Here is a 25,600-nt window from a genome sequence, read left to right as displayed (position 1 = left end):
ATTATTGATAGATGTGACCCACAAAAACAAAATATCTTTCAAGATTCTCAGTAACTTTTAAGAGTATAAATGATCGGGGATGGCTAGGTGGTGCAGTGGATAGAGCACTGGCCCTGGAGTCAGGAATACCTGGGTTCAAATCTGGTCTCAGACACTTAATCATTACCTAGCTGTGTGGCCTTGGGCAAGCCACTTAACTCCATTGTCTTGAAAAAATTAGAGGAAAAAAAAGTATAAATGATCCTAATCAAAATTTTTGAGGACTGCTGCTTTAGGAAATGTAATAATAACTAACATTCATATTATACTTTTAAAGGTTTACAAAGCATTTTACATTTATAATTTCCTTTGATTCTTACTTAAAGCTACATGTTAGGTGCTATTATCATCCTTATTTTAAAGCAAGAAAATAGCTTAAGTGATTTGCCCAGGGTCACAAATCTAGTACAGCTGAGTCCCAAGTAGTGTGTATAATGAATGCTACAATTAGTGTGTATGGTGAATGCTATGAAGTGGTTACAGGTATTCAATTCACACTATTTGAAGTTATACTTATTAAAAATATGGCCATTGGCCATTGGCCAAAATATGCTCATTCCAGCTTAATGGAAATAGACAGTGCAAATTTGATTATGGTGACCTCTTCAGGGCTTTGGTTAGTCATACTCTTTGGGGATCCCACTGATTTTGAGGCAGTATTTGAGCTTAGGTCTTTCTGACTTCAAGTTCAATGCTCTATGATTGCTATAGCTCTATACTGTTATCATGTTGCTGTCAGAGCTGGACTCAACCAGCCAATCAATCAGCTAGTATTTAAGTGCCTTCTGTGTGGTAAGGCACTGTGGCACAGGGAATACAAATACAGGGAAAGAATACTTTCAAGAAGCTTGCATTATAATGGGGGAGTCAACAAGAACATGTATATATATACTTATTTATAGCATAAATAATATATATTTATAATATATTATTATGAGATCATTATATAATACAGCATAATTATACAATATATAACATAATTATTATATTTATATAATAAATAGTATATAAATAGTAATTATATATATAAAACATAAGTATATGTTTGTTTACAGTATAAATTGAACAAATATATAGATATGTAAGATAGTATGGGATGTAGACCACCAGTAGTTGGGGGGATTAAGATTGGTTTCATACAGTTGGGGGTGTTTGAGCTCCATCTTATCAGAAGAAACAGACATATGCGGCAGAGGTAACAGGACCATAGAGATAATCCAATCCAACTCTTAGTTTACATAAAAGGAAAGTGACTTGCCCAAGTTCATACAACTCATATAATATCTCCTGCATTATTAACAACTGCATGCAGAAACAGTCTGAAATAATATATTAACAATAGCTCACATTTCTATAAAACTAAGGTTTTCAAAGTACTTTATAAATTTTATATCTTTTTATCCTTGTAACATCCATGGAAGGCAGGTGCTATCATTTTTATCAGATTACAGATGGGGATGTGACTGGTCCAAGGTCACACAACCAATGAGTAAGACAATTTGAATTCAAGTCTTCTTGGGTCCTGGTCCAGAGATTTATCCATTAGGTCACCCAGCTACCTTTGACAATAGCAATTATAAAAATTATGTATTCATTCTAGAATATAATGCTAACCCTGTTATGACTGCCCCCAAATCAACCTTCTGGGCTAAGTAGACTATAACACTGATTTGGGACTTTTTTTAGATACCTAGGACTTTAGTGATATCATTAGGGTCTAATGTGTCTATGAGTTTTGCAAAAGAAGCAAGTCCCTTCCTTCTTCTAGACCTTAGCTTCATCAGCTATAAAAGAACGAGATTAGACTGGGTGATGTCTAGGATCCTTCCAACTCTGACATTTTATGATTCTAGTCTTTATTATTAATTCAACAGACATTTATTAAATGTCTGTTGTATATATAGAGCACTGTTTTGTGATGGGAATAAAGAGATGAATTATACTTAGTCTGAATTCTAAAGGAATTACAGAGAAAATAAGAAATGCTCTAATATGATGAATGTATGAGGAGTACACACAGAGATCACTTCTAGCTGTGGGGATGAAGGAAGGTTTCATGAAAAATACTACTTGATGGGTCAGTAAGCAGAGATTGTGAGGGAGGGGCAATAAAGGGAAATAATAAAGCAATAACCTTTCTCTGAGCCTCCAGGGTCCATTCTCTGGTTCTCTGCCCACCAGACTCATCTTAGGAATGATGGTGACCACTTCCTTCTTGTCCATGTGGCTCAGCAACACAGCCTCCACTGCCATGATGCTCCCCATCGCCAATGCTATTCTGAAGAGTCTTTTTGGGGAGAAGGAGGCTGTAATAGACGAAGAGAATATGGGTGAGATGGGCAAAAGGATGTGGGCTGGCCTGGCCATATTGTGGTTAATTCAAGTTGAAAATAATTATTCAGTATTATACAGTATTGTGCTAAACCTTGGGATACAAAGATAAGGAATAACAGTGTCCCTGCCCTCAAGAAACTCATGATCTATCTAAGGTGGATGGGGTTGGGAGGATGGGAAGAGGGAGTGGTATGGGTAAGGGGGAAGAAATATAATATGTTCACAACTAAATATATATATATATATATATATATATAAAGAAGGGTGTAATGGGAACAAAAGTGAGATAGGAACAAATAAACAAATGCTCTGGAAAATTTGTGGAGGTTGAGAACATTTTTTTCTAGAAGAGAATCAGAGAAGATTAAACAGAAGTTGTATTAGCAAAGCTGAACCTTAAGGACTTTAGAACTACTATTATTTCTACTACTACAACTACTACTGTTATTTCTTCTACTAGTACTGCACTAATGCTACTACTACTATTTGTACTGCTGTTGCTACTACTACTCCAGCTAACATTTATGTAGCACTTTTAAACTTAGGATAAGACATGGGATGGGGGAAATATCCTTCATGGATTGGAAGTCAACCTGCCATCTGTTTCCAGTCTAGTTTAGTTGGAATGGAGAATGGGTGAAGGGTAGCAATGTGGCAGAAGTCTAGGTAGGGAGCTAGGCTATTAAGTGACTTGAATGAAATGACAGGCTAAGGTGTCTGGAAAGCTATGATGAGGAATTCTGGTGCATGGGGAAAATCAAGAAGTCTTTAGGGAGTGATCTCCTATGATGGGAGAAAACCTAATGTGATAGGGAGATGGAGATCCTCACCCCCGCCAAAAAAAACCTCAAGTTCACTGCTGGGGAGGTTAACCATGGGAGAGGAATGTAGTGGATCTGGTCTAGGTCAGAAAGGAAGACCTTAGTTATTCAACTTTTACTGTTGAATGGAGACAACATTCTTCTTACTTATGGATAGGACATAGAGTTTAGTTCTCTCAGTTAGATGTAGTCATGCCAGGAAGGAGTAGACCATGATTTTAGATCTCCCAACCACCTAGAAGAGATAGAGGTGATAGAGCAAGACATATCAATAAAACCCTTGACCCTAGGTTGCAAGAAGATATCTAGGGTATAATAGACAAGCAATAGGATTATTAGAGGTGGTGGCTAGGTTAAATGAAGAATAGAAGAAGTTATGCCATGGATAAAAAGGGCTTTGGCATGGAACTAGGAAAGGATTATAAGGTGTGGGACTATGCCTTGGTTATGAATCATAGGAGCATAAATATAGAGCTAGAAGGGAAAACATCATCCAGGCTTCTCATTTTACAGATGAAGAGAACAGAGATCAGGAAGGTTAGGTAAGAATTCACAGCTTATCCTATATATAGTAGGATGCCATTGAGTTTTTTGGACAAGAAAGTGACATGATCAGATAACTGCCTTAATAAGATTATTGGAGGGGAGGGTAATGAGAGGGAAGAAGGAATAGGAACCAATAGTAATGTCCTCTCCATCCCCTCCCCCAAAAGAAGGAAAATAACATTAATGAAACATTTATATCTTCCAGAAGAAAGTAGATAAAGGTTCAAAAAGATTCACAAATAAGCAGGACAATATTGGAACTACTTTTGTATTTATTATAATTTAAATTATATATTATGTATAATATAATTTGAAAATAATCGGTACAAAATTCAGTTTCATGATTTCATAATATGATTCTTTTTTTCTCTTTTGTATATGGGAATAGTCATGCTGGTTGATGTCCATCAAATTCATAAAAATAAACAAAATTGAGGCCTTTTTAAAAAGAATTATTTTGGCAACTGAATGGAATATAGTTTGGAGAGAGAAGGTCCTAGATAAGAAAGACTATTTTTTTAAAGCTCTTTTTAATTGATCTTTTTTAACATCACCATAGTTTCTCCTATGTTTCTTCCTTCCTAAGAATCATTCCATATAACAAAGAGTATTTTAAGACAAAAACAAGGAGGAACAAGCAATCAATATAACTGATTAATACATTGAAAAATTCTGAAAATATGTGTACTGGGCAATATTAAAGAGTAAGTTGGAAACATCTTTGCAATCTATTTTTGAATATATTTGTTCTTTTTAATTTTGTAATATTTACTTTTGATTTTTGGATGTGAGAATGTATATGATACTTTACATTTACATTGTTATTGTCACTGTGTGTGTTGTTTCTACTTACTTCTGTTAGTTCTGCTTACTTCACTATGCATCAGTTCATGTAGTTCTTCCCATGCTTCTCTGGATTAATCACATATATCATTTCTTGCAACCCAGTAATATTCTATCCTATTCTGGTACCACAATATGTTTAGCTATTCCTCAACTTATGGGCATCTACTTTGTTACCAGTTCTTTTGTTATTGAAAAAAAATGAGCAGGGACACAAGGAAACAACACAGTCCATGTGAATCTGAATGGGGGTAAGGAATAGAGAGGAGGCAATTTGAGTGGAGAGGGAGGATGGAAGGGAAAGATGTGAAAATTAGAATCAATAGGACTTGGCAAGTGATTGAGAATGGGAAATGAAGGAAAGGAAAGAGTCAAGAGTCAAGTCAAGAATCAAGAGTCAAGATATCCAGATTTCAAGCCTTCAAGGATGCTGATACAATCAGCAGCATAGAAAAGTTTGATGGAGGTACAAAGTGAGTAATCTAACAAGTTAAGTTCTACATGAGTTGAGCTTGACATGCTGATGGAACATTTCCATGAAGGTGTTCACTAGGCAGTTGGAAGTGGAAGATTAGCATTCAGGATTAGATCAGAGCTGGTTCTACAGATAAGAAAGTTAAGAACAGCAGCTTTGAACATGCTTTAGGGGTGCAGTCAAGGGAGAAGGTAAAACCAATGAGAGATGCAAATGGGCTAGAGAATCAGAATACTTTTGTCAAAAAGGAGTGATTGGGCAGTATCAAATATGGCAGAAAGATGGAAGGAGGCCATCTGCTTTGACAATGAAGTTATCATCAATTCAGTTACCAAACGGCCTTTATTAAATGTTTATTGTGGGTCAGACACTGTGCTAGGATTGCAGATCTAAAGAGAAACAAAGAAGCCTTGCCCTCAAGGAATTTACATTCTAATGGGATGGGGGGCCAGAAATAACACATCCAAAAGGAACTAAAAAGCAACTGGGTGGAGGAGGGATGGCCAGGGAGAGGAGGTGTCCACTTGGGAACCTGTTCAAGAAAGTTCAGTCATCAGAATTGTAGTCTGGAGAAGAATGAAAACCAGGTTAGTCTGATCATCTTCTTAAAATGGAGGCTCTAGGAGAAGCCAACAACTTCTCAAGGGAAGAGACTTTTGGGGACATTTTAGAGAGCAAATTTCAAGTTGTCCCAAAGTGAAGAGTCAGTGAGAAACTAGAGATGTCAAGGTTAATTATTCTTTTTGAGAGCTTGGCAGTTAAAGGGAGGAGAGATGTAGGATAAAGATAGAGATAGAGGGGATAACAGGGCCAAGGGAAAGTATTTTCTTTAAAGATGAGGGAGATCTGGACCATCTATTAGACTGGAACCAGTGAAGAGGGAGAGAATGCTCATAAGAGAGATGAGGAGTGATTAATGGGGAAAAAAGATAAGAAGGGATGGAATTGGGGATACAAAAGAAAGGGTCTAATGTGGGCAAGGAGAAGAGTCACTTCATCTTCTGAGACTGGAGAAAAGAGGAGGGATAAAGATGTAAAAAAAAGTGTTGACTCCTTTTTGGATCTGCCATCAATACAGGAGATGCCATGATGCATTGGTGCATATTTTCATGAATATTTTGACAGGGAAGACCATTACCGCTATTGAAAATGTCACGGTCAAAATACAAAATAATGAAGGTATTCCCCTCAATCAATAAAGATTGATTTTTCTAGGCAAGCTGGGAAGATGGATGTACTTTGACAGACTAGAGCATTCAGAAGGAGTCTACTTTTCATCTTGTTGTGAGGCTTCAAGATGATGCCAAGAAGAGAAAAAAGTCTTATACCATTTCCAAAAATGAAAAAGTATAAGAGAAAAAAAGGTTAAGTTTGTTATTCTGAAGATCTATAAAGTTGATGAGAATGGTAAGATTAGTCACCTTCAATCAGAGTATCCTCTGATGAATGTGGTGCTGGAATCTTTATGGCTAACCATTTTGACAGACATTGTGACAAGTGTAATCCAACCCACTACTTCAATAAGCCAGAAGACAAGTACACATATATGTGTTAATAAAAAACAGTCAACTAAAAAAAAAAAGCATGGAGAAGTGAACATGATGGAGACTCTGAATGAATGACCTTAATCTCAGTAAAGTAGTTTGGGAGAAAAATGGAGGAGAGTGTGGGGAGTGGGTAAGTAGGTTGGTGTTTGTGTACATTTGGATGGTTGGTAACTGAGACAGAGTCAACAAGTGGTGGGATCATAGGGCAGTCTACAGATATGGGTGTATTAGGTCAAAGATAGAGTCAGAAAGAAAAGATTCATAGTTAATCCTATTGTAAAGAGAGGTTACCTTTTGCCCCATTTTTTTTTTAGTTCAGGATGAGGCAACTATAGAGTAGTTGGAATAGAACTGGTTTGGGAGTCAGGAGAAACCTACTTTAAATTTCTTGCTTTAATACTCCCTTAGCTGTATGATCACTGGCAAATCACTTATAACTTTCTCCAGCCTCAATTTTCTCATCTATAAACTGGGGATAATGATATTCAAACTATTTACCTTCTGAGGTTGTCTTGAGGAAAACATTTTGTGAACCACAATGTACTATGAAAATATGAGCCAGAGTTCTTTTTAGGAACCAGGAATGAATGTGTGCTGATGGTATGGAATGAATAGACTTTATAGGGTCATAGATTCAGAGTTGGAAGGGAACTTAGGTCATAAAGTACTAGCTTCTCATTTTACGGATGAGAATACTGTGGCACAGATAGGTTAAGTGATTTGTCCAGGGCCCCAAAGTCAATAAATTTCTGAGACAGGATTTGAACTCTGGTCTTTCTAATATCAAATCATATTGTTCACTAATTCATATTGACTGTTGGTTGGCAAGATCCAGAACTATAGCAAATGGAATGTATCTTTGTGGGTATTCTTAAACCAATAAGACTAGAAACCAGAAAGACTTAAGTTCAAATCCTGCCTCAGACATTGCTAACTCTATGACACTAGGCAAGTCACTTAACCTCGATGTGCCTTGGTTTCCTCATCACCTACTTCAAAGTATTATTGTAAGGAATCAAATGAATTAACATTAGTTAAAATGATTTATAAATTCTAACTGCTATTATTCTTAAAGGTCAGTTGCAGTAAGGTAATAATCCAAGAACTGACTCAGCAGAAGTTCATTTGAAAAAAGTAATGAGAGTAGAGACTGATCAAGAAATGTTAGATAAATCAACAGCTTGAAAAGGCTTCCAGAAGAAGTTAGTGTAAACTTGGGCCACATGAGCTTCTGGTGTTCAGATAAAAGGATAGATTCACTTTATTGGGCTCTGCAAAACTTGCCCACAGCTATGGAGCATCATCATGTCCAGTCTTGGGTGCCAACATCAGCTTGCATTGGCAAACTGAAATGTGTCCAGAGGAGAGAACAACCAGACTCATGAAGGGTCAAGCAATCATATATGTTACACAGGGAACAGCAGAGAAAACCTAGAAGGAAGCCATTATCTCAGTTTTCATGGAATCAGGATTTAACGCTAAAAGAGATCATAGATATTCACTGACCCAAGGGTTCTTCACCTTGTTTGTGTTATGAATCCCTTTGACTGTGTGTGGTGAAGCCTGTGGACCCCTTCTCAGAAAAAGGTCTGTAAAGGATGATGAAAATACAGATGTCATCCCCCAATTCAAGATCAGGGACTCCTTGCTGGACAGATTGGGTTAGAGAGTTCTTTCTTTTTAGTAGGGGCTGAAATCTATCCTCTTAACTAGCCTCCAAATTAGTAGTTGCATACTAGCAACATTATGGATGCAGGGAGAAGACAAGGTTGAGAGACTTTGTCTACCTTGCCTTTTTCCTCGTGGTCCCTCCAACCTGGGGGCAAAGGGGAGAAGCAGAGATGTGAGGCTGAGTAAATGGTTAAGAGAGGGCAACACCTTTGCCCCAGATCAACTTGTTAACAGAGAAGGGTCCTTTTGCAAGACCAGGAATCTCCAGGTTCTGGCTGTCAACAAAGAACCACATACTTCCTTGCTCAGCAGAGTGTGACAAAGACTCAGTGAGTCTCCACCACAGTCATTTCCATTCCTAGTGACCCATTGCTGCCCTTCTCTACTGTGCCTGTGTTTTCCATTGGCACCTTATACGTGGCTGACCCCTGCTAATTGCTTGAATTAAATTGAAAACCAGTTTTTTGAGGAGAATCACAACAGCCTACATTTCTATAGTGAAATATATACATACACATATACATATAAATGTATATATACATACATATTATCTCTATATACATTATATATATATATATATATGTATATATATATTCACAAAATGCAGTGCTTTCCAAATAGCAGCCCTTTGAAGTAAAGTACAAGTGTTATCCCCATTTTAAAGTTGGGAAACAGGAAATCAAATAGATGAAAGCCTTTTTCCAGGTCATAAAACTAGGAAGTATCATCTTATAACTTGAAACCAGGTCTCCTCACTCCAAGTCCAATGGTGAAATCTCTCTACTACATCATTTTTTTCTCAAATAATAGAGGGCTCCCTGGTAAGTAGACTTAAGTTTACACTTGATTGTTATCACTATTCCCTTTTCTCTAAGTCTAATGGGAATTCTTAGACATAAAAGAAGCAGGCCTCATGAAGTACCAATCAATCCCATGGCCTTCACCTTGCTGATATCAGAAATTTTTACTCTGATCGCCAGTCCCTTTTCCTCCACATATCAGTGATTGTAAGATTTCAGGGAATTAAATATTCCTTTCTTGGTCCAAATGTAGACTGCTCCCTATACATGTAAGGTGCTTCAATGAATTATTGAATTAAATAGAGGCTGCATTCCTAAAATGAGAGAGAGGCAGCTCATTTGGAAAACAGTCTGAACTCAAGTCAGAAGAACTGGGTACTGTTATTCATTGAAAAAAGTCACTATGCACTTATTAGAGAATTACATTTGTATAGCTAGAAGAGGCTTTAAAGATCATCTAATCCAATCCCCCCAGTTTGAAGTAGAGGAAATCAAGATTCATAAAAGAAAAGCTATTTTCCTAAGGTTAGTGGTTAGTAGCATGTCAATCAATTCCTTATACGTATATATTATGAGGAAGTTAGATGGCAGATGGATAGAGACCTGGACTGGATTCAGGAAGACCTGAATTCAAATCCAGACTCAAGCACTAGCTATGTGACCCTGGGCAATTCACTTAAACTCTGCATACCTCAATTTCCTCAGCTGTAAAATGAAGATAATAATAGTACCTATCTTCCAGTATTGTTATGAGGATCAAATGAGATGATAGCTGTAAAGTATTTGCACAATACTTAGCAAATAGTAGACAGTGAATGCTTCTTCCCCTTCATTTCTTAAATGCTCTATTTGTGCCAGGCTATACCCAGGAATTAGAGCCCAGAGGGTCCTGGTTCCTCTTTTGGTGTTCCTTACCCTCCCCCCATAAAATTCCAACACCCCCCCCCCCCAGCCTCACCCCTCCACCTGCCATGGAGATACAAAGATTAAAAAGATACTGGTTCCTGTAATCAGGGAAAGTTCATCCTAGTTTGGGAGACAGGTTATATAGCAGAGGGTAGATAGTTGGCTATCAATCAATAAAATGGATGCATTTGATGTCTAGTCAAGTCAGACACAGTATTAAAACGGTAGTTTGTGAGCACTTAGAAAGAGCACCACAAGGGCTGGCTGGGTGGCACAGTGGATAGAGCCCCAGTCCTGGAGTTGGGAGTGCCTGAGTTCAGATCCGACCTCAGACACTTGCTAATTGCCTAGCTGTGTGGCCTTGGGTGGGCCACTTAACTCCGTTGCCTTGCTAAAAAAAAAAAAAAAAAACCTAAAAAAAGGGCACCACAGATCACTACATTTTTGGATAAGATTTCTTTAGGAAAAAAAATATCTGACTGTCAGTTGTGGTTAAAAAAATAGATTAATTGGGGGCGGCTAGGTGGCATAGTGGATAAAGCACCAGCCTTGGAGTCAGGAGTACCTGGGTTCAGATTTTTTTTTGCAAGACAATGGGGTTAAGCAGCTTGCCCAAGGCCACACAGCTAGGTAATTATTAAGTGTCTAAGGTCGCACTTGAACCCAGGTACTCCTGACTCCAAGGCCGGTGCTCTAGCCACTGCGCCACCTAGCTGCCCCGAGTACCTGGGTTCAAATCTGGTCTCAGACACTTAATAATTACCTAGCTGTGTGGCCTTGGGCAAGCCACTTAACCCCATTTGCCTTGCAAAAACTTAAAAAAAAATAGATCAATTGGGTGCAGCTAGGTGGTGCAGTAGCTAGAGCACCAGCCCTGGATTCAGGAGGACCTGAGTTCAAATTTGGCCTCAGACACTTAATAATTACCTAGCCGTGTGTTCTTGGGCAAGTCACTTAACTCCATTGCTTTGTAAAGGACAAAACAAAACAAAAAATAATAGATTAATTGGTTTCATGCAATTATTTTTCTCTTTCTTTTTTTTAATCTTTGTCTTGAGGATGATTTGCTAGATACAGAAAGGGCCAGGATATAGTTGGAAATAGATCAACACAAAAATAAAAATTTAAAAATATAAGAAAAGTATGTCAGAATGATCTCATTTCCTCTTTTGACAAGGTTATTAGACTAGTAGATAAAGGAATGCTAAAAAGATAACACTTAAATATCAGTAATGCATTTGACAGAATTTCATACTATATCTGTGGAGAATATGAAGACATAGGGACTCAATGATAGTATAATAACTAGGTGAATAGGAATCTGGTTGAATGTCTGGACCCAAAGCCTTTCAAACTGGATGAAAATCTCTAGTAGAGTGACCTAGGGATCTATTCTTGTTCTTCTGCTTTTCAACATTTTTCATGGCATGCTTATCAAATTTGTAGATGAAAAAGAGAACATTAGCATGTTAGATCCAAAGACATCTATCTTGACTGGCTAGAATGGTGGGATGAATTTAAAAAGATGAACTTATTAGGAATTAAAGTGAAGATCCAAATTTGAATTCCTAAAAATCAACCTCAAAAACATGCTAGCTTTTTGTGTGTCTTGTCACATTATTAATTCTTACTAAAGTAAACACCCCTAGATCTTTTTCACATAAAAACAACAGTTTTATTAGTGGTTTTAGTGGATTAAAAAATGTAACTTAAGTAAATGCTGTGATGGGGCAACCAAAATTAAGGCTTGGGCTATACCAAGAATGAAATGGACAGACTAAATAGATACAATCATTACCTAGGAAGAATCCTAGTGGAAACTAGAATTGCTATAATGGGGAATTCTTATCCCAGAAAAGAGGTTGGATCATATAATCCTTCCATCTCTGAGATTCTGCAATTCCCTGACCCAGAGGTAAAGAGGTTAAGAGGTAGAGATGTGGACTGATCCATGCAAGGGACAGGAACCTCAGTTGACCTTGTGCCACCTGCTACCAGGGCGGGATGCTTGGGTGACCTGCTGGCCCAGGACAAGAAGAGGGGCAGAGTTCCTTCTCCCCTGTGGGAGAGCTGAAGAGGTAACTTCTGACACACAAGGTGTGTTATTAACTCTCCTGTGCCAGTGACCTCAGGACTGTTCTCTCCCCTTGCCACGTGGACAAATTTCCCTGGAATTTAGCTAACCTCATCTTGCCCTCTTTCCTTTCCTTCTCTTTCCCTTCCCACTCCTGAGAGCTAGCTGACCTACTCAGTGAGTCAAAGAATGGGGTCAAAGATATTTTTCCTGTGATAAATTCCAAAGATAAATTTCCTATTTTCTATCATATTCAGTGGTTCTAATTATAATTAATAATGATAACAACATTTACATGATTTAAGTTTTTAACAGTTTTTTGTTTTCTCAGAGCAACCCCATGTGTAGGTAGATGACTTTCTAGTTGCTTTTCAGAAGGAATGGAGCAGGGAATGAAAGGTGCGATTGAATGCTTTCAAGGAATTCATTCTATTTGACATACTGTGTTTATAGCTATATATAGAATATATGGCAGTCCAGTCATTATGATCTCAGACACACTAAAAGTTCCCTGCATGCCTCTTGTTTATGTCAGAAATTCCTTTGCAAGACATACCTTAATCTAAAATTGAAAAATCCCCCTGGGAGATGGCAATAGAGATTGAAATTTCTCCAACCTAAAATTCAAACGATTAATGACAGACCTTTTGAAAGTGGGTTTTGATCATCAGGACCTAGAGATCATTCTGGGAGGTTGGGTTTGAACCAGTAATACAGTTTTGTTGTTTCCAAAAGAACATGGGACTGAGGCCTGGTAATTCCCTTGCTAATCCTCTATTCCCCTGGGTCTAGAATTTTTCCAGTCAATCCTCTGAAGGAAAAGATTTCCTATGACTTTGGATTCCTCTTTATATGTAGGACACTTTGGGGTAAGTTTGCAGATAGCTGTTGGCCCAGGACCAGTTCTAACTCTAAGCAGGTAGGTAAGGTAGAAGGATAGGTGCTTCTAACTGATTTTGCATAGGACCAATCTGAATCCTTAGTGGGAGGGCAAATTGTCCTAACTCTGATAGGACAGTTCAGTCTCTCATAATTAAACTGCTTTCTCTGATTGAAAGATGATCTGTTCTTTATTTTCCAGTTGCTGTCCAGAGAAATGGCTTATGTACCATCCCTACTGAGATGCAGTTTCTGGCCAGCACAGAGGAGTGAGTTCTTGATTAAACTTGCATTAGGGTCAGGGGTGGCTCTTTTATGCAAGAAATAGTTCTCTAATGGGATTAATTTGATAGGTACAAAGAAAACTCTTCTTTTGCCCTTTAAATCTTCCCTTCTTCCACCAGTCAGACATGGTATCTAAAATTCCATCATAGAATGATGGGATGTCAGAGCTGGAAAGTATCTTAGAACATAGAGCTTGATGGGGGCCTTAGAATACATAATGTCAAAGATGGAAGGCACCTTAGCACATAGAATGTTAGAGCTAGAAGTAACCTTAATACATAGAATATTGGATTTGGAAGGGACTTTAGTACATAGAATGTCAGAGCTAGAAGGGATTTTAGAACATGGAATTCAGAGATAGAAGGGACCTTAGTACATAGAGTATCAGAGTTATAAAGGATCTCAGCACATAAAATATCAGAGCTAGAAGGAACCTTGGAACACAGAATGTCAGAGCTGGGAGGGACCTTAGAACATAGAATATCAGAGCTAGAAGAGACCTTAGCACATGAAATGTTGGATCTAGAAGGGACCTGGAACATAGAATATTGGATCTGGAAGTTAGAGCTAGAAGGGACCTTAGAACATAGAAAGTCGTATCGGGAAGTGGCTTTATAGATTGTCTAATCAAACTTCTTCACTTTATAAATGATTACACTGTGACCCAAAAAGAGGTGTATGTAGTGTATGTAGTGTATGCAGTGAATTCATGGTTAAATAGAACCTTAAGTTAACACTAGCCCAGACTAGATAAATTCCCAGGAAAAGATTCAATTTAGCAAATATTTCTAGAGGTTTTTCTCTGTCAAAAACCTTATGCTAGGTTTACAGAGAGAGGATCAATAATATCCCAAGTGAGCCCTCAAGTTATCCAAAGCTGAGTGAGGGGAAAGTAGAGCCTTAAGTAACTATAATTCAAGACAGAATGGTGTAAGTGCTTAGGAGAGTGTCTCCAAAGTACTGCAAAAATTCCAGAGTAGAAGAGATCACTTCCAGTTGGGGAGAAATAAAAGAAAACTTGAGGGTGTGGGAAGGAGATTCTAATTGGACCTTGAAGGATGTATGAGTTTTCAATGGGCACACTAGGTCAGGAGGGGAGGCATAGAGAGAATAAAGGGAGCAAAGGAATTCCAGTTCATGGAGGATGGGTTCAGAGAACACTGATTAGATGTAGCACGAAGATGTGTAGAGGAAATAAGTTTAAGAAATTAAGTTAAGAAGAGGCTAGAAAGGCCCAAACTGTGCAGGACCTTGAAAGTTAGGCTTCAATGCAAGAATGAAAACTCTTTGAGAGGAAAGATATTTTTGTTCCTTATAATTTTATCTCCCACATCTACAGATCCTGGTACTTAGTAATATTTGTGGAGAGTTATTCAAGGGGAAATTTGGAATCATTGAAGGTATCTGAGCAGAGAGAAGTGACTTGATTAGAGCTGGGAATTAGGAGGATTAGTTTAGGGGCTGTGAGTAGGATGGATTGTGAGGGCAGAGATTGGTGGCAGGGAGAGTTATTGGAATGTTATTGTAATAACCCAGGGCTGAGCTGGGGGTGGGGGGGTGGGGAGAGTTTTAGTGCAAATGGTAAGGAGAGAGAATAAGCACCAGAAATGTTGAGGAGACCAGACCACTAGACAGAGTTTACACAATTTCAAAGACACGGCTGCTCTCTCTTCTCCTCTAAAAGTAGGAAAGAGTATAGATTCTCTCTAGGTTCTGCTCCTAGTGAAGGTAGGTGCTTCTCCTGGTTCAAGCCTGAACCTCTCCTTTTCCCCAGCCCAGGACTGGTTTTTAGCCTTTCTTCCTCCCTCCTCCCTCCCTCCCTCCCTCCCTCCCTCCCTCCCTCCCTCCCTTTCCTTCCTTCCTTCCTTCCTTCCTTCCTTCCTTCCTTCCTTCCTTCCTTCCTCCTTCCTTCCTTCCTTCCTTCTTCCTTCCTTTCCTCCTTCCCTCTCTTCCTTCCTTCTTCCCTCCTTCCTTCCTCCCCTTCTTCCTCCCTCCTTCCTTTCCTCCCCTCTCCCTTTCCTTTCTTTCCTTCCCTATTTTCTTCCCTCCTTTCCTCCCTTCCTCCCTCCCTCCCTCCCTTCCTTCCTTCCTTCCTTCCTTCCTTCCTTCCTTCCTTCCTTCTTCCCTCCTTCCTTCCTCTGTCCTTCCCTCCTTTCCTCTCTCTCCCTCCCTCCTTCTTTTCCTACCTCCCTCCCTCTCTCCTTCCTTCTTTCTTTCTATCCATCCTTCTCTTTCTCCTCTTTCCCTCTCTTTCCCACCTTTGCTACTTTCCTACCTGCCTTTCCTTCCTTACCTTCCTCCCTCCTTCCCTTCTCAAGGCTTGGAAAGGATTTTCAGAATTCTGATTGGGTACACAAATTTCAGATAGCTTTTTGGGTTTCTAAAGAGGTGAACAGGGTTCTCAAGCACCCCAAAAGGGCTCTGAACAGTTTTTCACTTGACAATGTTTAAAGCAAAGGCCTACCAGAGGAAGTGGAGGCTTCACCAGAGACGGCCACTGCCACAAAGAAGGAAGCAGAGTACCGAAGAAACATCTGGAAAGGCTTTCTCATCTCCATCCCATATGCAGCCAGCATTGGTGGCACAGCTACCCTCACTGGCACTGCCCCCAACCTCATCCTGCTGGGCCAGTTGAAGAGGTACAGGGTAGGGATGCATGCCTAGTTCTGAAATTTCTTGTCTTTCCCTTCTCTCAGGTCATACTGAGAGCTTTGGTGGACTTTTAAAATAATATCTCAATGCAAGGGATAAGTTAGAATTGTCCAGGAATATTCTTGACTCTCTTCCTATTATTTTCTCCAGAGAACTATGGGACCAGGGGTTGAAAGGATATAGGTAAAAATCTATCTACAAACTTTGTTCTGCTCATCCCCAAAGAGCTGAACTGGAGGCATGGTGGAATGGATGGTGGGAAGGAAGGGAAAAGGTCTCTGGAGACAGATTTTGGCTCAATGGAATGACTTCATAAATAGAGCTATTCCAAAGTGGAATGAGCTGCTTCAGTGAGGAGTGAGCTTCCCAGAAGCAGACATTTTTAAGCAAAGACTGGTGATCACTTTCTGGGATTCCTTTTCAGGTTCAGGCTGGACTAGATCCCCTCTGAGATTCTTTTCAACTCTGATTTTCCATGGTCCTATACTTATTGCCCAGGTGACTAGACTTGTTAATTGCCCTTTCTATGTTCCTCTGAACTTCAGTGTCCTCATCTATAAAATGGTGCTAATAATCCATGCTCTGCCTGCCTCACAGGTTGCATCATAGAATCTTTGAATTTCAGAGCACAAAGAGACCCCAAAGAACTGTAGTCTAGGGACAGCTAGATGGCACAGTGGATAGAGCACCCACCCTGAAGTCAGGAGGACCTAACTGTGTGACTTTGGGCAAGTCACTTAAACCTATTGCCTTGCAAACAACCCCCCCCAAAGAATGATAGTCCAAAAACTTCACCTGAATAAGAATTCTTTGTAAAACATCTTCAACAAATGGTCATCCAATGATAAAGGAACTACTCATTGCCTCCCAGGGCAACCAGTTCCACTAAGGGAAGTGTTCGAAGCTAAGGAGTCTTTCCTGATGTGGAGAAATGAGGTCACAGATATGTGTGAAACATATTAATTGTCAAGTGTGCTGTGACATTAATAGAATCATAGGATTCAGAGCTGTAATGGAGGTCAGAGCATCTAGTACAAACCCACTATAGAAAGGGAAACTGAGAACTCCTAGAAACAAAAGGACTCCCCTTAAGTTAAATAACTACTGTCCAAACTGGAATTTGAACCCAGGTCATATTTGGTAGAAATTTGCGTGGTCAGTTTGCTTCTCATTTTGCCTTTAAGGAAAATGAAACCTGAAATGAGGAAGATAGTTAATGGATGTATTTTTGTCATTATTTACAGGCAAGAGTTTGGTTCTCATCCCTTTTGACTTTCATCAGATCTTCCCATAATCCCTAATCAATATGAAAGAAAATTAATTCTAACATTTGCCATGCATGTATACATAAGACACAAAATAAGAGATTAATTTATTTCAATAGAAAAATACAGTTATTGATCAAATAGATCCTTTACTTCTTGGCAATTTTCTTATGCCATGGGTTATTTTTACTCATATTGGGAATCCTTAGAGATATAGGAAAAATATAATAATTAAAATATAATATATATTATAATTTAATAATATTATTAATAGTTAGCATTTATATAACACATATTAATCTCTTTACAAATATTGTCTCATTTGATCCCACGACAACCCTAGGAGGTAGGTGCTATTATCATCTTTTGACAGTTGAAGAAAATGAGGTAGACAGAAGTTAGTTCAGTGATTTGACCTTAGGTGCTGTTATTATTTCCTTTTTGCACTTGAGGAAACTGAGGCAGACAGTGATTTGCCCAGGGTCACACAGCTAGAATTTTATAAACAACACCAGGACTCCAAACACTTAAGCACCAAGGACAGATTAAAGCCCCACCATATAAAATGGGTTGTCTAGGCCCTGTGGAATAAGCTTGGAAGGAGACAGAACTCTCAGATTTCTGCCATGAAGAGAGCAGGATGGTGGGGACAGTAACAGGGCATCTTCTTCTCAGCTGCCCTTGGGGAACTTCAACTTCCCTACTCTATCCCCACTTTTTTCCCCCTGAGTTGACTGCCCTGACCTCACAGAGTTCTCTCTTCTCACTTTCCTCAAGCTTTTTCCCACAGTGTGACGTAGTGAACTTTGGGTCCTGGTTTGTATTTGCCTTTCCCCTCATGCTGCTTTTCCTGCTCACCGGCTGGCTGTGGATCTCCTTCTTATACGGCGGCATTGACATAAGGTATGGAGTTTTCTTTATTAAATAGTGTGTGGAACAGTAGGAAAACCCTGGCTCTTGAGAAGAGGCCTTGAGTTCCTATCCCACCAAGGCTGCTTCTTTCCTGAGTGTGCTCTCTGAGGTTTCCTGAGTCTCTGTGTGCTCAGATTTCTTCATTTTTAAAAATAAAAGAGTTGTCCTAGATGACCTTTGAGCCCCTTTCTAGCCCTCAGACTAGACAGCTTCAGGCACCTACCTTATACAATTGTGTAAGAATGAGCCTTAATTTCCTGATTTGTAAAATGGATATACTAAGAGCATCTAACTCTTAACATTGTGTTGAAGATCTAAATGAAGTGACATGGAAAGCACTTTATAAAACTCAATGCATCATATAAATATTTCCATCAAACACATTCTATTGGGAGGCAGGAAGGTATAAGGTGGAAAGAACACAAGCTTGTGAGACTGGGGTCTCTGCTATTTCTTATCTATGAGTTCCTGGACAAATTCCTTCTCTTAAAACCTCAGATCTTCATTTGTTAAATGAGGCTGATTCTTATCTTACTGAGTTGATAAAACAAAAAGAATTTTATAAATAAACAACACCAGAAAATGACCTTTTATGGCATAGGACATAACAGAAGGAGCCCTGGCTTGAAGTCAGGAGACCAGGGTTCTCATCCCATTTCTGCCCCTAACTTACTATGTGACCCTAGGCAAGTCACATTACTCTTGATGACAATTTCTTCATTTCTAAAATGAGTTGGTTGAATTGAATGAGCTAAAAAAGGCATTTCTCTATCTACGTTCTTAGGTTCCTTCTAGCTCTGATGTTTTTGGTTTTAAAATAGTGTTCCATTATTTTTTTTTACATTGCTATGACTTCCTAGTTTTGACATTGTGTTCTAAGGTCTCTATTCTATAATACCTCATTGGCTCAATAGATATCAAATGTTCAGACCAAGGAACTGCTTTTGCTTATGAGTTGCACCCACTTTTCAAGATAAGTGTGTAAGAAGCCTTCTTCATTCATGAAAACCTACATCATGCCAAAGTCCAAAGACATCTATAAACTCCTCTTCAACAGATTCTTTGTTTAAGTCAAATTGATACATAATAGCGAAAATTCAGGTACTGTGTAAATAAAGGATAAATTTGGGGGATATAGAAAGGGAGTTCTTTATATGACAGTTTGCCCATTGTACTCACTATTCAGGCAACTTCTTGCTTTTCCAACACATATGATCAGCTTTTCTAGACTCCTAACTTTATCCTGCTTTATTTCAACAGGAGCTGGAGGAACAAAAAATCAGAAATCCGAGCAGATGCTGAAGCTCGGGCCAGAGCTGTGATAAAGGAAGATTACCAAAATTTGGGCCCAATCAAGTAAGGGTCTAGGTGGGCTATAACATAGACGAAGGAGAAGGTGTCTACAGATGAAGAAAGGACTAGTGCACTGAATAAGAATAGAGCTCTCTTCCTAACCACTTTGAAAAAGAACACTAGATTAAAGTCAGAAGAAGGATCCTACTCTTGTTTCCTCCACTAACTAGCTCTGAAATGATGGACTTCTCTGAGTCTCAGTTTCACCAGCTGTGAAACAGGGATACTGATATTTTTACTCCCTACCTCATTGGTGTGTGCCTACAAAGTGCCCTGGAAACTGGACACTTGTTAGGCAAGATTAATTCCTTTTTGGGGATGGACAATGTGATTTTTGGTGGGTATGTTTTAGAAAATATTGGCATGATGAGAAAAGAGAGCAAGTGGTATTGATGGATCACAATCCATAAGTTATTCCTATATTAGATGCTCCAGAAGTCCTAGGAAAATAAAGTTTCCAGCTCTTCCCTAAACTGGACCCAAACTGAGCCTGATCTAGTTAGAGTCCTTCAGGGCCAGGGATACTGTTCATCACCATGTTTTGTGTAATCCACAGGTTTGCAGAACAAGCTGTCTTCTTCCTCTTCTGTTTGTTTGCCATTCTGCTCTTCTCCAGGGACCCAAAGTTCATCCCTGGCTGGGCGAGCCTGTTTTCCCCTGGGTGAGATGACTGGCACTGATATCTGTTGGGATGGGGTCTGGGCTGATTCTAGAGGCTTGGGCTAAGGTTAACACAGGAAGGAGGACCCTATTTTTTTTTAAGATTTAGTTTTGCAAGGCAGTGGGGTTAAGTGGCTTGCCCAAGGCCACACAGCTAGGTAATTATTAAGTGTCTGAGGCCAGATTTGAACTCAGATACTCCTGACTCCAGGGCCAGTGCTCTATCCATTGCGCCACCTAGCCACCCCAGTACCTTACTTTTGGAACTTCTTGGCTGTGAAAGAGTGTGTCTATTCAGGGTGAAGTCACACAAAAAAAGTCCTCACTTTGAGGATATCCTGGTATCATGGAAAGAGAACTAGACTAGGAATCAGCACATGAAAATTCTAGTCATCAACTTTCTCTGTTGGCAGATCATTTCCCTCTCTGTTCTTCAGTGGTATCAGGTGTACTAAATGATGCTGAAATTCCCTTCCCTGGATCTGGAGGCAGAAAGACTCCAGTTAAAATGTAGTCTTAAAGACTCACTGGTTGTGCGACCCTGGACAAACTACTTAACCTTGTGCCTCAGTTTCCTCAAATACAAAAATGGGAAGAATCACAGGATCAAATGACCCAATATTTGTAAGATGCATTTCAAAACTTAAAACACTATATAAATGTTAGCTGCCATCATTATTGTAGGTACTAGATGGCACAATGGATAGAGTGCCAGAAAGTGCCATCTTCCTAAGGTCAAATATGGCCTCCTACACTTAGATGTGTGATCCTGGGCAAATCATTTAACCTCATTTGCCTTAGTCTCCTCAACGATAAAACAAGCTGGAGTAGGAATGGCAAACCACTCCATACCTCTGCCAACAAATGAGGTCACAATCAGACAAGACTCAAAATGACTTAACAACATTATTATTATTTTCCTATTTACATTACATGCTCCTTTATCCTAGAGCTTTTTTTTTTTAGCTCTAACCTTTTATATTCTATATTGTAACAGCTCTTCCAACTCATATACTAAACCCATCCAGGGCATTCTATGACTATTGCCTCAAGGCTTGAGGCTGTGGAGTTGCTACAGAATCCTTAGAAACTAAGGACTTGATTCTCATTTGCATATAATTTAGAGCAATGCTTTCATTCCCAAGTAGAAGAGATTGACCTACTGAAGTCACTTGAAGTTTCAGAATATCTCCTTCTCTCTGGAATGACTTGTGCAACTCCAAAGTCTTTTCTGAACTGAATTCTTAAATATTCAACCCTCTGACCATGACAGGTAGAACTATGGCAGATAAATCTATTAAAACAGGCCCAGAGAAGACTCCACCTTGTCAGTCATCTTTGATTTTCTAACTGGGAAACAGGAAAAAAAAAAAAACCTCAGGCAAAGGTTATCCCTCAAATCCTCTATGCTTGTTATAGGTCCCAAGTGAGTAACAGAGCTGGCAGTTGTTGCCTATGTCAGTCCATTGTTCTCTCTCAGGAATCTTTATTCAAGGATAGACTTGGAGCAGGAACAAAAAGCCTTAACTGCAATTGTAGTGTAATTCAAGGGACCTGAAAAGTCATCCCTGGACAAAATACTTCTTGCCATTTATAGCTTATCTTAGGATCTGGAATCTCTTAACATTGTGGGAGGCATATTAGTGTAGTGGAAAATAGACTAGATTTGAATGAGGAACACCTGAATCTGGCACTAGCTGTGTGACCCTGTAGTAATCCTTTCTCTGAGCCTCAATTTCCTCATTTCTAAAACATGGATAACATTTTTATACTACCTTCCTGTAAACCTTAAAATGGTCTGGAAAACATGAGTTGTAATACTTATTTTTATTGTAATTGTAATTAAATTGTGTTATAATTATATTAATAAGATGTTTCCTAGAGATCATAGTACATATTAGATCTCCAGGAGTACTAATTTTCAAATCATCAGAGTGTTTATCTCTCTGTTCCTTAGCAGAATGGTGGTTTAGACTAGAGGAATGACATGGAAAAGTCTCTGACCAGTTTGGTCTTCTTTTTCAAAGGCTGACTTGTATGTCATAATAGTTTTGGTAGAGGGACGGATTTGACTCAGATTATAATTCTTTGTCAACAACTCTTGTGAAATAGGATGTTAGGATTCATCTAATTTCAACCCCCTCATTTTATATATGAGGAAACTGAGGACCAGAAAAGTTAACTGACACCCAAAATCACACAGCTAGTAAATAGCAGAGCTGGTATTTGAACCCAGGTCCTATGCTTCTAAAATCAGTGCTGTATCCCCTATGCTATGATACCTCTCAAGCAAAGTCTCAAAGTTCATCTTCTAAAGATTTGATTTCTCTTACCTTATATTATTCATCCAAGAAATTTATAAAACTATTTGCATGTTATTCCAAAGAAGAACCCTGCACTGCCATTTGAAAGAACAAGTTCACAATATTATAAGATAAAAATGCATTAAAATAAAGAGGAAAACAATAAACCCTTGAAGGAACAACCATTAATCTCAAATATATAGTTCACAGCACAGTACTTTTCATATAGTAATAATAATGCTTTTTCATTCATTCATTGTCTGCCTCTCCCTTTCTTCCCTCTTCCTCCTCCCTCCCTCCCTCTGCCTGTCTCCCCACCTTTCTCTTCCCCTTTTCTTCTCCTTTCCCTCTCCCCCTCCTCTCCAGTTTCTCACTCAAGGTGAAGACTGTTCTCTAAATTTCTTCACCCTCTTGCTGATCTCTACTCAGAGGTATGGGAGATAAGATTTCTAGCTTGAAAAACATATAGGAATTATGCAATCTAATAATCTTCATCAAAGTCCAGAGGTTATGTGATTTAATCAAGGTCACATAGCTATTCATAGAACTGGGATTTAAACTCAGGTCCCAGAATCCAAATCTAGTACTTTCTCCCCAACTCAAACAGTGCTTTTGTTGGATGTGAAAAGAAGGGGACACCTCCAGAGGCTTTCTCTATATCCCACCCCCACTATCCAGTTGGCCCTGTTCCCATCTCTTTAGTCCTTCCTGTCATTTTATGGTCCCCATAAATTGGTTACCAGCCTCCTTCACTGCCATGTATGCCTTTTTAAATAGACATCATTTCTTCTCCTGGGGAGGGAGAATGAGGAGGAGATGGGAAAAGGGGCAAAGCCCTGGAATTGGAGACATTGGGTTTAAATCCCTGGCACTGGTGTTGTTTCAGAGGAGGTAGTCAGTCAGTTCCCAACTTTTCTGGGAGGTTTCTGAGGCCAGCAGCCTGTAGGCTGCAGCAGCAGGAGGCGTGTAACCCAGATTGCAACGCAGAACCAGTTTCTGACAATGGCCCCTGCGCCCTGTGAATGGTCAGGAATGCCAGCTCTCCTTTCAGAAATTCTCATTTGCATAAATCTTTACAGAATCCCTCCATACCCAGGCTTCCCCATGGTCCCTATGCCTGTTTTTGATTTTTTTTTTTTTTTGTAGATTTCTTTCTGATGCAGTCACAGGCATCTCTATTGTCACGGTGTTGTTCTTCTTCCCATCTCAGAAGCCAGCTCTCAAATGGTGGTTTGACTTGAAAGGTAAGCCATTCAAGACTTGGGTCTCAGTGGGGGTTGATTGACAGTTATGTTTTCAGCATCTTTCATTCATTAAGACCCTCTCCTTGCTCCTTTAAGGCTTATGAGAAGTGTTTTCCTCATAGCAGCCCTGAGACTGTAGTTCAAGCATTATTATATACCCATTTAAAGATAAAGAAACTGAGGTTCTGAATAATTAAGCTGATTGGGCCATAATTACTTATATTGATAGTGTCCAAGTCAGTGCTTATTTCTAGATTTTTAAAAGTTTAAGCTCTTTAGCGATCCAGGGCTCTTTCCATATGTTAGACTGCTTCCCCTGTCAGACACAAATCTAGAGTCCTGAGGGATTTTAAAGGCTATCGATTTCAACTGTCTCATTTTAAAGATGAGGAAACCGAGGCTCATAGGATGATTCTTGCCAATTGTCACACAGGAAGTAAATAGCAGAATAGATGATTTAAGACTTAAGACTTCAAAACCCTAGTGTTTTTTTTTTATCTTTCTAGGGACTCATATCACCGCTAGAGATAAAGCATCCAGTCTAATCACACCCCTAATCAAACCCTAGCAGGGGTGTAGTGAGGGAGACAGGTGCAATCAGAAGGAACCTTACAACATAGCATGGGCTGAAGGGAACTTCAGGGCCTAGAACGTCAGAGCTGTAAGAGACCTTTAGGTTAGGTGATTCAGGCCATGGTATAAAAATATTCATCCCTATCTGTCACAGCAAGACTGGAGAGAGTTTCTGAGGTGGTATTAACAGATGCTAAGACCAAAGGACTATGTAGTGATCTCTACAAGTTTATTATAGGACACATTAGTCAAGGTAAGTCAAGGACCCAGGAAGGTACACCAAAGGTTTGGGAGAAAGTAGGAAGAAGTTAACAAATCCAGGGTCCAAGTAGGCAGTTACTCAGAAATAAAGAAGCCAGCCAAAACATAAGAGACTTAGACTCCTCCTAGATCCAACCTGGGCAACCCAAGCTCCTTTCCTTACTTCTAGGGTCTAAGACTTACTTGGGCACATAGCTAATTGATATCTCAGGAGCATCTCTCCTGCCTGTGGGATGTGGTCAGTTTGGGTATTTTGAAGTTCACAAATAGAAAGAACTAAGGACTTGCATTTAGGAGACTTTGGTTTGGGTGCCACCTCTAGTATTTCCTAATTGGAACTATAAGCAAATTGCCTCCCCTATTGAGTCTCAGCTTCCTTATTTGTGAAATGGGGCTAACAATTTATCTCAGAGGGTTATAAGAAAGGCACTGTAGGGAAGTGAGCATTGTCTTACTATCATAGAATATTCAAGTTGAAAATGGCCCCAGAGGTCTCTAGTCCTCTCTATAATATTCCAAGTGGTCAGCCAACCACTTGAAGGCCTCCAGTGAAAGGAATCCATCCACCTCCCAATACAGTCACAAATTTCACTTTAGGATGACCAGACAACCATAAAGTAAGTTCTGATTACGTACTAAGAGCTTTATTAAGCAAAGGGAGAGACAAACAAAGGCAAAAACACTCTCCCTGAGTTCAAAGAGTTTGCATTGGAATGAAGAAAACCACATATAAATAACTAGATCCCAGTAAAATTTATTTGGAGTAGATTGGGGGTGGTTTTGGAAGGAGAAAGCACTTGCAGCAGAGGGTCTCCTACTACTTGAGTTTTGAAAACACCAGGAAAGCTAAGAGACATGGGAAGAGCGAACCTTCCGGGCCTGAGGAAAGACCAAGGAGATAAAGAGTTACATGCAAGGAATGGCAACTGAGCTAGTATTATTAGGGTTGGGGGGGAGGTACGCAGAGGATAGTAGAAGGGTACACCTATCCTCATTGGAAACTTTTTTGTACTTTGAGCCAAAATCTTCCTCCCTAACATCCATCCCTTGCTCCTTTCCCCTCCAGAGTCAAACAGAATAAATTAAATCCTTTCACATGACAGACCTTTAAATATTATTGTTAGTCAAAGATATTTAAACTTGGCAGATAGGGGTTC

General features: G+C 39.3%; 1 protein-coding gene across 3 annotated transcripts in view; it reads left to right on the top strand.

The window, feature by feature from the left end:
• The window catches only part of SLC13A3 (solute carrier family 13 member 3), a 76,406-nt gene that overhangs the window by 33,251 nt on the left and 17,555 nt on the right, over positions 1–25,600 (top strand). For all 3 annotated transcript variants that reach the window (XM_074210154.1, XM_074210153.1, XM_074210155.1), the window contains exons 3-9: positions 2,221–2,369; positions 13,138–13,204; positions 15,674–15,859; positions 17,915–18,040; positions 19,310–19,405; positions 19,959–20,063; positions 23,512–23,609. In XM_074210154.1, coding sequence (XP_074066255.1) covers positions 2,221–2,369; positions 13,138–13,204; positions 15,674–15,859; positions 17,915–18,040; positions 19,310–19,405; positions 19,959–20,063; positions 23,512–23,609 — 827 coding nt within the window. The remainder of the gene's footprint in view (positions 1–2,220; positions 2,370–13,137; positions 13,205–15,673; positions 15,860–17,914; positions 18,041–19,309; positions 19,406–19,958; positions 20,064–23,511; positions 23,610–25,600) is intronic.

Source organism: Macrotis lagotis, chromosome 1 (assembly GCF_037893015.1).
Source record: "Macrotis lagotis isolate mMagLag1 chromosome 1, bilby.v1.9.chrom.fasta, whole genome shotgun sequence".
NCBI classification, from domain to species: Eukaryota; Metazoa; Chordata; class Mammalia; order Peramelemorphia; family Peramelidae; genus Macrotis; species Macrotis lagotis.
This window is presented reverse-complemented; position numbering and strand designations above follow the sequence as displayed.